We start from the raw sequence: 18130 nt of genomic DNA, 5'->3' as shown, positions 1-18130 counted from the left end.
AACCATATAAATATATCTAGATATAGTTATTTTTCCTGTAGAAGAAAAGATCATTGAACTTAGGTGTCCAGCTGACACAGCAGGAACACAATCCTCTCTGAAAGAGTCAAAAGGGGCTTTTGAATGTCCTCTTGGAATCCCAGCTTGTGTAAGAGATCTCTCACCCAAAAGGAAGATTCCTGACACTTTGAGAAAGTCTCTGCAAAGATAAAAAAGTCATCTAAATATGGAAAAAAGAAAATGGATACCCTGAAGCTTACAATGACCAACATCTGGAGCTAGCCATTCAGTGCTCTTGGTGCAGTGGACAGTCCAAAGGGTAAAACAGAGAACTATCCAGATACACAAACCTTAAGAAGTATAGATGAAAAGGAATGAGATAAGCGTCTTATCCTTATACAAAAACCTTTTCCAACTAGGGAAAGAGGAACTGTTTCTATTACTCCCTGGCATGGCAAGTAACGAAGGACAGGTGAAAATAAAAGAGTCTGGTCTGGTGGATGAAGAATAACCTCCTGGCAAGGAGGAATATCCTCTCAATGCCATCTACAACCTTGATGAATGACTTTCAGAATCCACCTGTTTGCAACTATCTGCTGCCAAAGAGAAAAATGGAGATTCAGATTTTCTGGAAGGATAAAGGGACTGCCAGTGCGGGAGGGGGGACAAAGTCCCTTAAACAGTCAAACTGACTAGATGGACTGTCCTTGGTTTTAGGGGTTCTTGAATTCTTTTTGGCATACCCTTGCCATTATGCCAAAACTGAATGAGGGGTTAGAAAATTAGGAAAAGGAGGGTAGAAAAACCTTAGAGTTTCCCTTATTTAACTTATACTTTTCATCATACTTTTTGATCAGTTATACAGCAAATGAACCAAAAAGTGAATCTCTGTCCAAAAGTGAAAATAAACTCTCATTATTCACATCCTCTTGGGAGGTTCTGAGAATGCAGCCAGGCAAATTTCTTTAAAATGGTACCAGAGGCCAAAGCCTTGGAAAAATTAACAAATCAATCATGCACACTGTAAACAGTGAGCAGTGAACAGTACAACAGAATAAACTAAATAATTTAAAGCAGATGTTTACTCAAGAAGAAACTGTAGACCAAACATTCCTTATACTTTCAGAATTAGTCAGAATAAACATTAACATGTCAGCCTGACAATTCAAAATTTTTAAAAATCAAAGTTAAAGAAGCATACACTATTTTCCCATAACAATCAATAATCATCCTATCCTTATCAGAAAAAGGAGGATATGAATTAACTGTTTAGAAGCAGTAGGAGTAACTAAAGCTGTAGTTGGCTGCATCTATTTTGGGAAGAGTATAAACACTTAAAAAGATTGAAGAACTTTATACATTCTATCCTTTTTAGGAACAGTAGGCTGGCTATCAGGAAAAATGCAGGCAGAAACGCACATCTTCCAAATTTGACAGAACTGGAAGAAATGGCGGACGTACAGGAAATTCCTTCTGATGCTACTCATAAAATTCTCTGAGGTACAGAGAAACCTCACTGTACTCCCACTGAAAACACTGTCACATTCTGAAAACAGTCTCAAAGAGAGAGGAACCCTAAAAGGAGAATCAGAAACTGAGTTCTCCTCTAAATCTGAATCAGAAAACTGAGGAGAAAATCTGTAATCTGTATCTGTCCCATCATCTTCCTATCCAGATTCAGAATCTTGAAACTCTTCAAGAAAGGAGGTATCCTTCCTTTTTTTATCAGAAAGCAATAACAATAAGGATCAAAAGCTTGAATAAAACTGTGAACCAGACCCAGCAAACAACTCCTGCATGAGGAAATTTAGGGAGGACTAGACACTTGTTTAGTTTTCTTTTGGTCAGAAAAGTAGGGGCAACAATGTTATAAACTGCAGCATTAGATTCCCTGGCGATAGGAACAATACTTTGACAAAACATGGAAGTCTTCCCTGTTCCCCCTCCCAGGACCAACAAGAGTGGCTCTCATTTGCCGCTGAGGGGATCCCAACAGCCGTAGAGAATGTGACTAATCCTCAGGTCACAGTGGCTGTAGGTGCTACACCAGAGGCATCTAGAGTAAAAGATGAGTGGCCTGAGGTACAACAAATAGCCACAGCAGAGTCACCCGGGTCTATATTAGATCAGCGAACACTTAAACAAGCAAACGCTGATTGCTCGACCTTATTTTAGCGAATGTTCAAAATATCAAAGCAACAGAAACCCAAATTTTTTTCCTAGGGAAAGAATTTGGTTGTCTGTTTCTGTTGTTTCTGTATTTTCAATGCTGTGGTGGAAAGTTATGGGTTGGATTCAGGTAAGTGTGCGATTGTGTGGATGTGAGTGTTAGGGTGGGTTAGGTGCGTTAGGGTTAGGGCATGGGTTAGGTAGGTATGTGTGCGATTGTGTGGACGTGAGGGTTAGGGCGGGTTTAGGTGGGTTAGGGAATGGGTGAGGTGAGTGTGCGATAGTGACGGACCTTAGGGTTAGGGTTTGGGTTAAGGTAAGTGGATAGCTAGTGGTGTGTGCATAGTTTAGTGTAGGGTTAGGTGTCAGATTTTAGGTGTATGTGTGTGGATTTCTGTTTGCTTGGTGTGCTTGTATTGTGTGTATGTGTTCTGACAGTTCGAGATTGTAAGCTTTCGCTTACATAAGGTCGATCAATCAGCGTTCGCTTTTTAAAGCGTTCGCTGATCTAATATAGACCCGAGTCACCCACCTGCTGCTAAAGCAAACAGCTAAGACTGTTTGCTTAAATATTCGTTTTGTGGCTGGAAGAAGGGCTAATTGTTTGTTCATGGTCAAGCCAAACACAGTGCCTCTTTCCTGGGGAAAACAAGCAGCAAAAGCCAATAAAATTTGAAGTCTTTTAAAGTCACTTTTTTGCCACACAGAAACCCAATAAAATGTACTTTAAACACAATTTTCCCACAGAAAAATATATTAAATACTTAAAAACAACTTTTAAACTGACATGAAAAAAGCACTCAGATTTAAACGTACAATACAGTTTGTTAAAACACAAACTCCTAGCTTTAGAATAACTCTCTTGAAGAGGAAAGTATTAATATTCAACAAAAATAACTGAATGGAAGGTTTTCCCTAAAATGAATGTATCTGTACAGCCAAGGAACAGCAGAAGCCAACCACCAATCCTCAAAAGCCTCAGAGATTACTCTTTGGCAGCAGTAAAGGTCTGAAGAGTTTGACACCCAAGCTGTGTGACAGTTTGGGTGTGTGGAAGGTTCCCTGAAGCTTTGGAAGCTGGCCAGCTGTTATATCATTCACAGGATATGACCCATATAGCTAAGGTTACTGCAGCAGTGATCAATATGATGAACATCTGTGGGTAGAGTAAACTGGAACAGAAATGGAGTCCTAGAGATATAATGATGAGATGGTATTTACATTTTTTTTCTGAGGTGGGGGTGCTTGATCTATCCTGGGAGGTAAGGTAGGTGCAAAGCCATGAGTCCATGAGGTGCTGTTTCAGTTGGGATTTAAAGGATTTTAAAGAGCTGAATAGTCTCAAAGGCATTGGGATAGAGCATTATTTTTTTACGATTCACAGAGTACAACGAATCACCTGAAGTAGATTTGGATTTAATTGTGATCAGTAAGGATTTGTCTATAGAACACAATGTTCTGTTTTGGGATCAGGGCTGAATGACATTTAGAGCTGGGTATTTTTCTGGATTATTAAGTATATTGCGTGTTAACAGTTATTGTGGGTGTGTTAGTATGTGTCAGTTCTAGCTATTTTAGCCGTTATAGTGTGAAACAGTACAGTGGGTTCTATAGTGCTGGTTGGCAGCAATTTTTGCCATTTTGTGGTAGCATTGCTAAGTTTATTTGATAGGCAAGTAAATTGATAAATGCAGGTGAGGCATTCAGAAGTATTGGCAGTATGGCTACATTAATACTGGCCTTACCCTTAAAGAACAGTTTTTCCCGATACAGAGATCTTAAATTTTGGTGTGTTCTTTTTTATTATGTTACATCTTAAATACAATAGGCGAATTTCATCTGATCATCTACATTCACATCTAATGGCTTAATATGTGAAAACACTTCAATTTGTGCATAGTTGGATGATGTTAGTGAGAGAAGTTTTTTTGACAGGTTTTGGGAGTGAAGACCATTAATTTGGTTTTCTTACGGTTTAGGAGTTTGGATGCATCCAGTCAGGATTCTAGGGAGGAAAAGGAATGTTGAGCAAGTTCCTGAAGGTGGGGTAGGGGTCTTGGCAGTACAAACAAAGAATTGCGTCAAGGTAGTGTACCACAAAGCATGTTTGGAGCCAGTGCATAAAAATAAAGAACCGATATATCAGGGTACTGTACCACAGACGCATATTTGGAAGGAGTGTGTGCAAATAAAGAATCATGTCATCAGGGTACTGTACCACAAACGCATATTTGGAGGCAGTGTGTACAAACAAAGAATCATGTCATCAGGGTATTTTACCACAGAAGCATGTTTGGAGACAATGTGTACAAATAAAAAATCACGTCATCAGGGTACTGTACCACAGACTCATGTCTGGAGCCAGTGTGTACAAATAAAGAATGGAGTCATCAGGGTACCATAACACAGATGCAGGTTTGGAGGCTGTGTGTAGTTCATTGATAAACATATTAAACAGTATAGGGCAAAATACTGACCCTTAATGGGGAACCCCCAAATGAAATGGGTAAGAAGCAAGAGAAATCATTTTATCATTTGACAGCCTGTTCTCTCTATTACAAGTAGCTGCAGAACTATTGGAGTGAGGATTTGGCAAGACCTAAGGATGAGAGTTTACACTGGAGGTTTTAGTGACAGACTATGACAAAAGCTTCAAACAAGCTGAGAAAGACTATGTCAGTGAAGGTTAGACGGGCAGGGCTAGTACTTGGTTAGGGAGGAAGCCATGCTGTTTTGGAGAAAGAAGACTGTTCTCATACATGTAATTAATGAACTGTGAATGTAAGTTTTATTCCAGAATTGAGGGGGAGACTGCATTGCTCTAGGCCTGTAGTTAGTAAAGTCTGCAGATGGGCCACCTTTGTGCAAGAGTACTATTAAGGACTTTTTTCTAGAGTGCTGGGATGCAATTTTCCTTGACTGAGGAATTTATTAATATCAAGACAGGGGTAAGCAAAAGCACTGGCCACAAGTTTAATATATTTGGCTGGTAATTGATCAGGGTCAAAGTATAGGTTTCAGTTTAGATATTTTTAATAGCTAATACGAGATCCGGAATAAGAATTAATGCATTTGCAAGATTTCCTGGTAAAAGTGGAATTTAGAGATTTGCAAAGTTATTGTTTGTAAGTAAAGAGGTCTCTGTTTGGATAAAGTGCAATTTGAACTGTGTGATAATGTTTGTGACATGGGCAGATGTGGGGTTTAGAAGCTTATTTACTGAAGCCCAGAAAAGTTTAGGATTTGATACAAACGAGTTTTAAAAAGTGGTACAGTAAGATTTGTTATCTTTCTTTATACATTGGTTTGGTTTCTGAGATATTTTAAAGTTTTTGGTCTTTTATTTTGTGACCAAGTTTTCAGGACTTTGTCTCTAGCTTTCATAAGTTGTTTTGTTTTTCTGGCAGCCCTGAATTGGATAACATTTGACAATGTTGATTCACAGATGGGCATACACATTCAGGGTATGTGATAAAAATCCTTCCACTAGATGAAGCAGTTAAGTATATTCCAATTGTAAGACTTTACAGAGCTGAAAAAAGCTTCTTCCTGGAAATTAGATTTCATACTATCTTATGTAGTTGGTTATTTTTGGTTTCTGTTTTGGTATCTAATAGCAACATTTGAAAGGTGATCACTTAATGTCAGACAACATAACATATAGGTTCACAGGTTTATACTAGGCTATCTGCCCTAAGGCATTTATAAGCCTAGCCCAAATTTTTGTGGCTTATGCCACCCCTTATATGAAAAAATACTGTGCCCATTAGTTTGTTGTGCCTCTGTCCAGCAGTGACACAGAGATGATTCCCGGGGTAAACCTACGATCTCCCATCCACAGGTCAAGATTTCTCTTGAACAGAGCCAGCGAGGTGCTCTGCCTCACATGGACCGGGACTCTATTCCACAGCATAGGGAGTCTCTGAGTGATAAATCTATCCCTCCAGCACGTCCTATTTATATCCGTGCTAAGGTTTAAGTCGCTTGCTCTAGTGGTTTTGGTGGATTTGGATTTTTTGAGGTGGAGCATGTCCATTAATTTTCCTGGGTGTGGAATATGAGGATATTTTCCCACAGCCCACATGCACATTTGTGATCATCCAAATAGATTTTAGAAGTTGCCAAGGAAGTACTCAGTTTAATATGCAAGGGAAGCCCATTTCAGAAATGGGGGAAACACTAGGTTAAATACCTGTCATGCCAACTGGTATTACAAGTGTGGCCACATAGGTTTAGGTCTCTGGAGTGGGTGCTTGTTTTAATATCTAATTTAGATTGCTTTTTCAAAGTGTATTTGAGCATGTTCTTAAATTTAGAATAAGTACTCTTAACTTTAAAAGTACGGGATCTACCAGGCTGCCAGTTAGCTATCCAGTAAACTACTTGTGGATTAGTGTTAAGCTATGAGTTTGTTAAAAATCCTAGAATGAAAGATAGTACTGAAGCCCTTGGCAAAGTCCAGGTAGGCAGTGTGAGCTGTCTTGCCCCTTATCCATGACCTTATTGATCATTTCAAAGAATTCAGAGGAGACAATCTACCTTTTACAAAGCCTAACAATGTGGATCCGGGGCTACAATGTCACCCACATCTTACACTGTTGTTTATTATACCATGATCCCCCCAAAACGTGCACGCTGATTGGCCAGCGTGCCCGTTGTAAATCGAGTTATACTAATGGAAAAAGGTCCGGTCGCCCGGACTTTTTTCCATTAGTATAACTCGTTTTTTTTAAACACTGTCTCGCTATGTTAAATGGGTTTAACATAGCGACACAGCTTTAAAATAAGCAACGGAGATCTCCGTTGCTTATTTTAAAGCTGTCTCGCTATGTTAAACCCATTTAACATAGCGAGGCAGTGTTTAAAAAGCAACGGAGAAAGCAAGATCTCCGTTGTTTTTTTTAGTGTCTCGCTATGTTAAATGAGTTTAACATAGCGAGACAGTTTTAAAATAAGCAACGGATCTCCGTTGCTTATTTTAAAACTGTCTCGCTATGTTAATCTCATTTAATATAGCGTGACACTAAAAACAAAGCAACGGAGATCTAGCTTTCTCCGTTGCTTTTGCTCACAACTCTGATGTACTGCGCAGGCGCAGTACATCAGAACTGCCGGATGCCAGACATCTGCGGAAGGGCAGTAAACAGGCATTATACTATGCCATTATTTAAGAAAAGTAACAGTTTCTTTTCTTAAATAATGTCATGAGTAATAGCAATAACCACTTCTGGGTGTGGTAATGCTAAATTACCCACGGTTGGCTTTGTTTGGTCCTCGGGCCGCCTCGGGACCAAACCACGCCAACCGTGGGTAAATTTAGCATTACCCACACCCAGGCGTGGGTTATTGCTATATTAGTTCAGCTGTAATGTGTTCCATGGGTGGCTCTGCAAATAACATTACTCACACTAATAGTCCTTTAATTCTTAGGGTGAGTAGAGGGACAACCTTTATGCAAGTGGCAACACAACAGCTGTTTTCTACAACTCAGGGATGTAACCAGCAGGGAGAGATGTTGCAGGAATTCTGCTGTGTGGCACTTAATAATTTTTATTCTCAGCAGAGATCAAGGAATTTTGTCAAGACCCCTGGAATGGTATTTTTAGTTCTGGAAAAAGACTAAAGGAACTGGCTAAAAGTGATATTTGAAGAGGAGGTTTCGAGTATGAATAAGGGGCAAAGTGGTGAAGTTGGAAGGCTTTGCCCATAAGAATATCAGCAATATCCTTGGAATCACAAAAGAAAGTACTGCTGACATATAGTCACAACAGAACAGAACTGCTGTTACTTACAAGATCAAAATAAATTCACACCACTGTCCACAGCCTTGACTACTCCATCCCTGGCATACTGTCACAGCCTGTTACTCCCTCTACTTGCTCCCACTCTCCTAACTCATCCCTGAAAATATCCCCCAGCACTGCAGAGCCCACTCTTTTAAAATCTTACACTACCATCTTTCTCTTTTTATTCTTATCCCTCCACACTCCTTTAAATTACACAGTGGCATGATCATCACTGGTTAATGGGGTTTTAACCTGGACATCCCTGATGAGTTCTGTACTGGTTAGGACCACATCCAAATTCCATAATTTCTGTGACTGTGCTAAATCCTCAGTGCTGAAGAACTCAATCAAATCTTGGTCGTTCTCCAAAAAAGAACTCAGAATCTCTGGTCTTGGCAGATTCAGCTTCCCATGAGTATTACCCTCTTTCTCCTACCGCACTCCTTTATTCTCTTCTCCAGTCTCTCATTCTTCAATTTTGTTGTATCTGGTGGACGACAGACAATACATCAGCTCTCCCCCCTCCCCTACCTTAAATGTTAAGGTACTTAAACTAGGTTTTAATTCTTGCTGTACCCTTGTAGCATATCCCTAGTTTGGTGGTGCTTCTCCTCTCTGACCTCACAAATAAGATGACCTTTAAGTAAACTGATACATCACTGTCATTTCTTCCTTGTCATTCCTGAATAATGCATACCCAGGCACCTCCATGGTCCCACCCCCTCTCATCAGAGGCTCATATTCATGTGGTATCAGTAATGTTCCCCCTCCTCCTTTCTTGTTTCCGTCACTCATTGCACACTACCTGTAAACAATATCCTGCTTCACAGGTATGTGGTAAAAATATTTTTGCCAACACACTATTAAATTTCACCACACTCCTTTTCACATCTGGGATCTGTCAGCATTCTGTATCTATAGTATGTCCAATCATACCTCTCAACCTCAAAGTAAGAAATTTGGACACTAACAAAGGTCAAAAACTAGGGCCAGATTTTAATTATTGCTTTTATAAATTTAGAAATTGCTAGAATAGGTTTTGGTTAGCATGCATTTTCTGGAGGATATTAGTTCTGAAATTGAAATGCAAGTCATTATCTAGTGGCTTCAATCCTCAATGATTTGCCAGAAAACTACAAATTGTATGAAGCAAAAATCTGGACATTCTGTGAGGTATATATGTAATTTAAATACAAATTAATGCAATGTGAGCAAAATAAAATTAATTTTCAATATGTAAAAACAGAAAACAAAGTATATGAAAACCACTCCACTCGACCTTTCTCCAGATAGCGATGTGACAAGCTTGATAAACAAATGCCCAGATCTGCTACTGTTTACAGTTACCATCTGACCATCACTCTGCAAAACCATACTGATATGGACAACTGTGTCCTACAAAGGTGAAAAGGGCAAATGTTTTTTTATTTTAAAAGGAATCCCACCCCCCACAACTTTCCTCAAAATTTTATAGGGTATTAGAATAACAGAGGCACCACAAATTAACACAAAATAATATAAACAAAATTTTACATCAAAGAGTTAAAATTTTATTAATAAATTAAAACCAAAATTGGACTATTTTGCTCACATTTTGGTAAGAAATATCCCACTATGGACACGCAAAATGGTGACAACCCTAAACTTCACCCTTTGGATACAACATTTCAAAATTTTGCTAGAACAATTTCTGAATTCCAGGTCTAATGCAGTTCTGCGGAGAGAGCAGATACATTAATGCAAACTGACAATTCCAAAAGTCAAACAAAGATGGTGTAAAAACACACAACAAAATATTTATCCAATGAAGAAAGTTAACAGAACTACATGAATCTTCATATAACATAGTGAGGAAACACAGTACTTCGACATTTCAACAAAATATATTCAACACTTACCGCTAATGTGATTTTGCCTAAAATTTCTTCTGGTATTACATCATCTAATGGGCCATATACATATTTATAAAACTTGTCTAAAGAGGTAGACATTAGTTCCATGCAGATCCAACAGTCACCCTACAAGAATAAAACACATTATTAGCAGAAAACTGACCTTTCTGGTGATTTTTTAGTTAAGTTTCTTCTACTGTTCAGATTACAGTGGTAAGCACAACTCATTACAAACTATCAGACAACAACTTAAGATAACTGATAGAGTTGTCCTAAGCAAGTTTCACTGCTTAGAAGACCCTCTCAAAAAAAAAAAAAAAACTAAATTAAAATGCTAAACAAAAACAAACATGTTCACATGTTGCTTGCACTGGTTCTACAGGCCTGAAATGATGCACTTTTGTATAATACTGAACCCAAATAGGGAGTTAAAAACAAACAATAAACAAAATAAATAAACAGTTAAAATTACCAGACCAATGAAGAAAATGTACTAACAATCAAAGCATCTGTGAAGGATCCAGTGTTTTATTCTAGAGGAAGGATTCTCTTGGAAAAAGCTAGCTTCCTATGCTTTAACTTTGTCACCGCCGTATATAATATTCACTGCTGCAGTTTTTTTTTCCTTTCAGTTCAGAGCCTGTGGACTTCAAACTGCATTTTCAGTGACTCAAACTGTACGTACTCTTCCACACATCACTCCACTGAAAACTGGCCCTATGCAAACTGGGACTATTTGCAATTGTGCTATGTAAACAAATTTAATACACAGCTAATTCTTCTCGTCAAATGTACAGTGGTCCGATATTTACTGCCCAGTGCAGGACAGTAACTGTCATATCCCCCCAAGGGAACAGTCCTATGGACTGCTGACTTACATGATTACTGTCCATTCAAGTAACCATTAGATTACACTGTCTAAACCAGTTTCGGCCTTCACTTAGCTCCTTGTTTCACAGGCATGTACTAGGCTAGCTGCCCTTGTGGGCCATTTCAAGCCTAGCCAATTTCCCTTCCAAAGGTGAGAATGAAACCCTGTACTTTGGGTCTGTGACGTGAACAACTTAACCATTATACCAACCTCCAATTCACCTGCTTTAAGTAACCAAAAGAAAACCTGTTTGACTTTATGTTCCTAAGATAATGGCTCAGCAACAACTATAAACGGACTGACCTCTGAAGTAAAGGTCCTCCCAGGTTAGATAAGCCCCACTAAGTTCGGCTTCACTTCACTTTGCTCCCCCTATCCTACTACTAAATCCCACCCACCCCATCTTACTCCAGCATTGTACTACTCATCTCCACCTATCACTTGTGACACCCAATCCCTATACCTCCCCAAATGATGTTACTCCTAGCATAGAAATTTCTATTCACTTATTCCTAACTTCCATCTAATATTCAACATAGTTCAAAACATCCTTTCTCTTACTGCTCTGCACTTTATCCAAGCCTTCTGTGCCTTCTCCTTGCCAGTGTCTATAAGCAAATTTTTAAAAATACTCCCAGACTAATTTCAACTTACCTCTATTATCATCACTATTGACAATCCTTCTAACACACATGCTGCTACTGGTGTATTCTCGGAACTAACACACCTTACTAGCTATCGATCACTTCCACACCAATAAATATTACCCCCAATAACCCACATTTACCACAATATAACTCACTTCGGATCTCCCAAAAATATCACCTTGTATCTACAATTTTATACACAATAATTCCACCCAGAAACATTCACCCCAACCCTGGCCAGAATGAGAAGTAACCCAACAACCCAGCCAATAGGACTACGAATGCTTCCAGATCTACTTCTCCAGCTACCTCTGAATGAATGTTAGAAGCATATGTAACAACATTCAAGACAATCATGCATATCTATATCTACTCACTCCTCTAATATACAAGTTACTACTGAAACATGGTTAAAGAAAGATATATTAGAGAATGTGCTGGTGGTGGTGGCGTCAATATCTACAAAAACTGGTTAGAAAGCATTCCCCGCAAGATTAGAATATTTAACAGTGCAGAACTCTTGGTATTACCCCTCAAAATCAACAATAGAACGTCACTGTGTATTACAGCTACTCATATTCTACTTGTTGACAACAATTCAACAGCAGGAGATATCCACTGCTGGGTATTTCACCATATTCAACTATAAACAATTATTGTAATCAACCTCAAGACAGACTGGCAGCTGATCAACAATGACATTCAGAATTAATTTATATGGCTATATGCAGCCAATCATCTCCAGCCCAAAAATAAGTAAAAAGTCTTACAAATACTCAGCTTTGGGGGATACTAAACTAGCTGATTCAACTACAGGGTGGATTGTGCATGAGTGACTGCTAACCAGTATTTCAGAAAGGAGGGTCAATATCAGAAGAACAGATATCCCCCAGGTGTATTTTCATAAACAGATTTGGAACTACACAGACACTGCAGCTATGAATTCTACTTGAAGAGGATGCTTTGATCATTTCAGATACAGGACACTAGTACAGCGGTTGCACACCATTATCCAGACCTGGACAAGCTGTTACTAGGGAACCAAGCAAAGTACGGCTCATTACCTGTGTGAGTTTGGGTTGCTTGTGGAGGTTGGCAGTACAGCAGAATGGGGAAGAGCAGGAAAAAAAAAAAGGCAACTGGGACAGGATGAGTTTTTTTTTTATTTCAAATGTAAAGACACTAGTGGAGGGAGCATGTCTCCAGTGTTACTCTGTAAATAAGAAAAGGACTTTAAAAAATGACTGAGCCCACTAAAGTAGACTACTCTCATCAATAATGAAGGAGGAAAAAGCACTTATGAGAGAAGAAAAGGTTTGACTGCCATACTAATGTATTTGTGTCAAGCCGCGTGGTCAACACAGAGTTTGCATTGGGTGCCAGTGCTGGCGAGGTCAGTCTGGAGCAATAAGAATTGTCCATGGCTTTTCCTCCTTTATTTTGAGCAGTAACCTGGGGATGAGAGGTAGTGGAGGAAAGGCATAGACCGACAGACTGACCCAGGGGAAGGACAGGGCATCCACTTTCCAAGCCATGCAGTGATGCTCCCTGGTGCAGAACTTGCTGAGCTGATGGTTGGTGTGGGAGGCAAAGAGGTCGACCTTCGGGGTGCCCCATTTCTGAGTTATCAGGGTGAAGGTTCTTTTGTCGAGCTGCCACTCGTGTGGGTCCAGAAGACTTCTGCTTAAATGGTCTGCCAGAGAGTTTTGAGAACCTAGTAGGAATTGGATGGAGGAGGCTGTGTGCCAAAGGGTCATGGCCAGCCTGCATACAGGGTAAGAGTGAGTCTTTTCCTGCTTGCTGATATACCACATCACAGTGGTGTTGTCTGTTTTGATCAGGAAAGTCCCAGGGGAGAGAAGGGGCTTGAAAGCTGTCAAGATGTGCTGGACAGCTATCATCTCTTTTTGGCTGATGTGCAGATGGATTTGCTGTGGGCTCCATCGGCCCTGTATGCACCTGCCATCCAAGGGTGCCCCCAGGCATAGTCTGATGCACCTATGGTGAGGGTCTAGGCAGCGGGGGTGGTGAGAATGGTAGTCCCTTGTTGTGGGAGCATGCTGTTGCCCACCAAAGAAAATCTTTTCTGAGGCAAGGTATCATGGGTATAAGAGTCTCTAGGTCTTGGGAGTGTTGACACCAAAGGCTTTTTAGGTACCACTGCAGTTTACTCATATGCAGTCTGACATATGGAATGGATTTTCCTTGCAGATAACTGGGGTCTGGTGGCTAGTTGAGAGAAGTAAAGTGCCCGGTTTTCTGGGTGCAGGAGGGAGGGTGTCAGGAGTCACACTGGATTCCAGGAAAACATCCTCCACAACATCCAGGACTGGGGGAATGGCCAGGGGTCTGTGCTGTGGAAGATCTAACAATTCCCTGAGTCTCTTTTTAGACTGAGGGTAGTCCTGACTTTTCCATTGGAAATGCTCCCTTAAGATATGAAGGGTTTCCCTAAAGGAAAAATCCTGTGGGGGAGAGGCTGAAGGAATAGAATCCTCTGCATCAGAATCCTCATACGCAGAGAGGGTTGCATGTCTTCATATTCAGATGCATCAGAGTCATCAAACTCCTGTTCAGACAAAACTACAGGGGACAGATCTCTTTTTCTTTTGGAAGGGGTAGCTTGGCTTCCCCTGATCAGCATGATAAGGTCTTCCACCATTTTAAGCATTTGAGACTGAGGGAAGGAAGCTGGTGCTTGAGTTTAGGTCATCAGTTTCTTGGGTGTGGTTCGTACCCTGGGCCTAAGAAACTCGGTAGTTTTTGAAAGAACGGTAGACGCAAAAGAAGGTGCTGGTTTATATTGGGATTGTAAGCGAAAATATCTAGCTACAATAACAGCCCGACAAGGTATAGTTCTGGCGTTGAACAAAGCACAGAAGCGACAGCGGGAGGCATCACGGTCTGGGCCCTAAGCAAGTGATGCAATAAGAATGAAAATCTTGGTGTGGTATTTGCTTTCCACAGGTGAGACAATTGTTAACTTTTTTTGACATTGGTTAGTGCAAGAAAAAAAGGATCCCCAATGGGGTACTTAGCTTTAGAAGACTTCCACTTTAATTCGAAAGATGAAACTCAGGTAGCGGCCGACCGGCACTCGTGCAAACTGCTTCTGCTTCGGGCTGTGCGGCAAGAAAGACTGATGTAATGGCGTCTGCTGCCTTACTTTATACTACTGACGACCTGACGTCAGTTCTGAATCGACAGCAACCGATACAGAAATACTAAGCCTCTGGTATTTGGGTCAGCTGAGGGCTACCCCGGCAGGGGTAACCCAAATGTGATGACTGCAACAGTGAAACACGAACAACATTCAGTGTTCTCTTGGTCACAAAGGAACTATGACTATTATTTTTTCAGAACTTAATTCCTGGATGCAGGGGTGGGATGGCCAAGGGAGGCTAGGCTGCCCCTGCTTAACTTTCAGTGCCTTGTGTTTACCATATCAGGACATGGCTACCTTGAAGGCCTTGCGTAGGGAACCAATGCCTCACTGTGGTCCTCTGGAATCCTCCTCACATACAAAAATTCAGGGGGATCCTGTATTTTTCTTCTAAAATCAGATTACTTTTTGTCAAAACCCTGGGAATCAATGTCATGGAATGGGAACATACAGAAGTACGTATGTTCAGTCCAGGAAGACATCATCTGTCATCTAGGCTCCTAGAATTGCTAGCTTTCAGCAGAACTATCTCAGCTACTTATTCAGACGAGAGGTAAATATGCTGGAATTGGACCTACCCCACAACTGGTCAGATCTAAGAAAGCTTTACTGTGAAGCATCTATTTGTGGGATCTGCAAGAGTTCTGCTCAACTTGTCTAATATTATATTCTGTCCTGAAGAGATGTAGCCTTCCCATATATTCCCCTCTATGCTGCAATCTTCCACAATTGCATGACTAATCTGCACAGTTGGTAGGAGTGAGTCCCTACTTACTTATGTAGTGTTGTCAGTCAGTATTTGGAAGATCTTCCCCTGCATGGCAAGAAAGCAGGCTTTCAGTGCCACAATAACATCTCTCATTTCATTGAAGTTTATGTGTTTTATCTTCATTCTTTTTTCCCCAAAAAATCTTTATTAGGAACATTTTTATAAATAATATCCACCAATAAAAAAGATAAAATACACATGAAGATAAAGGTAAACAAACAATGTATGCCTGTATTACTGTATTAACCAAAGAAATAACTACATACATAAGCACAACTTGCCTAGACCAGAAAAACATTGAGTAAAAGGATTCTAAATCACACAGGTATATGTGTGTGTGTGCGTGGGTAAGTAAATGATTTGTTGCATAAAAATTTTATTCCTTATTTGAAAAAGAAAGAGAAATGAAGACCTATTGTAAAATGTGATCAAACAATATGGTCCAAAAATCAATAAAATGTGAGTGTGCTTTATGATTAAACTTTAATAATTTACTGGCTATTGGGTATTTAATTGCCATTTGCTTAAACCCTTTTCAAGTAAGTAAAGATCTACTCTTCCACTTTGAAGTGATATAAAGTTTGAGTAAAGAAAAAGAGAGTTATTAAAATACAGGTTTGTAATTTTGTGAAGCCAGGAGGAGGGATATGCAATAGGTAAATTCCCAGGAAAGGGTGGATTTTTCATAGCTCATTTTTTGTAATCTCATTTTTGGGGAGCACCACAGTTTATAGGTAGATTTACAGCTCCAAAATATGTGCAATAGGTCAGCTTTTTGGTATTCACAGAAGGGGCAGTAGGGGGAAGTAGAAGCATTAAATTTATTAAGAATGGGAGGGGTGCGGTAAGCATTACTGACAATCATAAGTTGTGCATAACTAAGTTTCTTAAAAGGGGATAGGTTAGATGTTAGCAAGGAGGACTGGGTTATTTGGTTAGTAGATAAATCTGAATTCAGTTCCGTCTAGAACTTTGAAAAAATAACCTAATTTTGATATTTAATTGAAGCAAATAATTTATAAGTGCTTGAGATCCTTTTTTTTCCCTTAACAATAATAACCATAAGGATTTGGAGGTATTACTATCATTAACGTTTAGATTAGAGGTTGGTAAAATGTTAATACATAGTTTTCTGATCTGTTTTATCCTCATTCTATGTTCCCATGTCCCTTCAGCCTAGAGGTCCCTCATATGCCCCCCCATGCTGTGTCTAATGTAGGGTTACAGTTGGTTCCAGGGGTCAAAAGGACATTCCCTTATTCACAAGACATTGCGATCAACCATGAGATTTTTTTCTTTCTTTATGCATGGCAGTAGGAAGACAATGGTTTCCAAGTGATGGATGTGCTGATTCTATCCATTTCTCAAGTACCACTGAAGTCTTTTGTGCTGGCGCACCAAGGGTACCATCAAAATGCATGCTGCCATGTACCCTAGAAGTTTCAGATATTCCCTGGCAGTATTTTCTTCCTTTTGGGAGGAAGCCAGTTTGTCCTGAGGGAAGAGGGCCCTTAGTGTGAGTAACATCCAGATTTGCTCAAAGAAAGTTAATTTACCTGAGAGGGAATTAGGGATGATTTTTCCTTGCTGACTGTCAGACCCAGTCCTCTGAAGGACCTTAGACTGAAATTCATGGCACTCAAAGCACCTGACAGGACTGCTAAAATTTGGCAGTCATCTAGGCAGGGAGAGATCTGCATGCCTTCTGTCCTCCAAAAGGCTATCACTGGAGCCACACATTTTATGAATACTCAGTGGACAAGCCAAAGGGCAAGGCAGTGAGCTGATAATGCTCTCCCTCTGTTGCAAATCTTAGAAAAGTTCTGTGTCTTTTACTTACTGAGAAGTGGAGATAGGTTTCTATATATCCAGGGTACCTTGAAAGCCTCTTGTGAGATCAATGGTAAAAGTCCTAGCAGTGTAAGCATCTTGAATTCTGGTACTTTTAGAAAGTAGCTTACGTGGCTGAGAACCAATATGGGTCTCCAACAACCCTCTATTTTGAGGAATAGGAACAGGAACAGTCTGAGTATAACTCTTCTCCTTATAGGGCATTTATTTGTGGGCACTGTCTCTAACATGTCTTTGAGAACCTGAAGGATGAACAAGGTCCAGTCTTGAGGAACTGGTGGAATACTTCTTAAAAATATGTGATGTGCTCACCATAAAGTTCCATCTGTGTTGTCCATTTTCATTTATCCTTGACATATGGGTTCGGTACCGACTTGGCCATTAATACAGCTCGCGCTGACCAAAAACTCTCGAGCTTCATCTCTACCCATAATGCCTGTCTTCCAATTACCTCAGATCGAGTCTGCAGATTAGATACGGAAAAACAGATAAAGAAGCCTCAACAGTAGCCATATCTGCTATACCTCAAAGGTTGCCATAAGAAAAGAGATACATTACCTATTCCAACAAAGAGTCTTCAAAGGCCAGAGGGTGGAGGGAGGGGAGTCAAGAATAAATGAAAATGGACAACAGGGATGGCCTGTTAAGGTGAGAGCATAACTTCTTTATCTGATTTTTTTTGATTTTCATTTCATCCTTGAGATATGGGGCAGAGTCCCTAGCTACTTTAGACCTTGGGAAGACTCATGGAAGGATATTTCTGAGCACCATTAAACCAAAGGATGCTCTTCCCCTACAGACCAAATGCAATCCATAATGAGTAATAAAGGTATGGGGAGAAGCCCAAGTAGATGCTGCACATGTATCATCCATAGAAGCTATAGATTGGAAAACTGCTGAAGTGACGACAGATTCTGTATAATGTGCTTTAAGCCTAGGTAACGCAATTTTCCTTTTGTCATAGATAAGGGAGATACAATCC

The 18130-nt window shown here is 40.0% G+C and overlaps 1 protein-coding gene across 2 annotated transcripts in view; it reads right to left on the bottom strand.

Moving 5' to 3' along the window:
• MAP2K4 (mitogen-activated protein kinase kinase 4) overlaps positions 1 to 18130 on the bottom strand; it is a 1470818-nt gene that overhangs the window by 492119 nt on the left and 960569 nt on the right. For both annotated transcript variants that reach the window (XM_044068152.1, XM_044068153.1), the window contains one exon: positions 9854 to 9973. In XM_044068152.1, the coding sequence (XP_043924087.1) occupies positions 9854 to 9973 (120 nt within the window). The remainder of the gene's footprint in view (positions 1 to 9853; positions 9974 to 18130) is intronic.

This window comes from Protopterus annectens, chromosome 4.part0 (assembly GCF_019279795.1).
Source record: "Protopterus annectens isolate FY-2018-M chromosome 4.part0, PAN1.0, whole genome shotgun sequence".
In the NCBI taxonomy this organism is placed as follows: Eukaryota; Metazoa; Chordata; order Ceratodontiformes; family Protopteridae; genus Protopterus; species Protopterus annectens.
The sequence above is the reverse complement of the archived record's forward strand: the minus strand, read 5'-3'. Positions and strand labels throughout refer to the sequence as shown.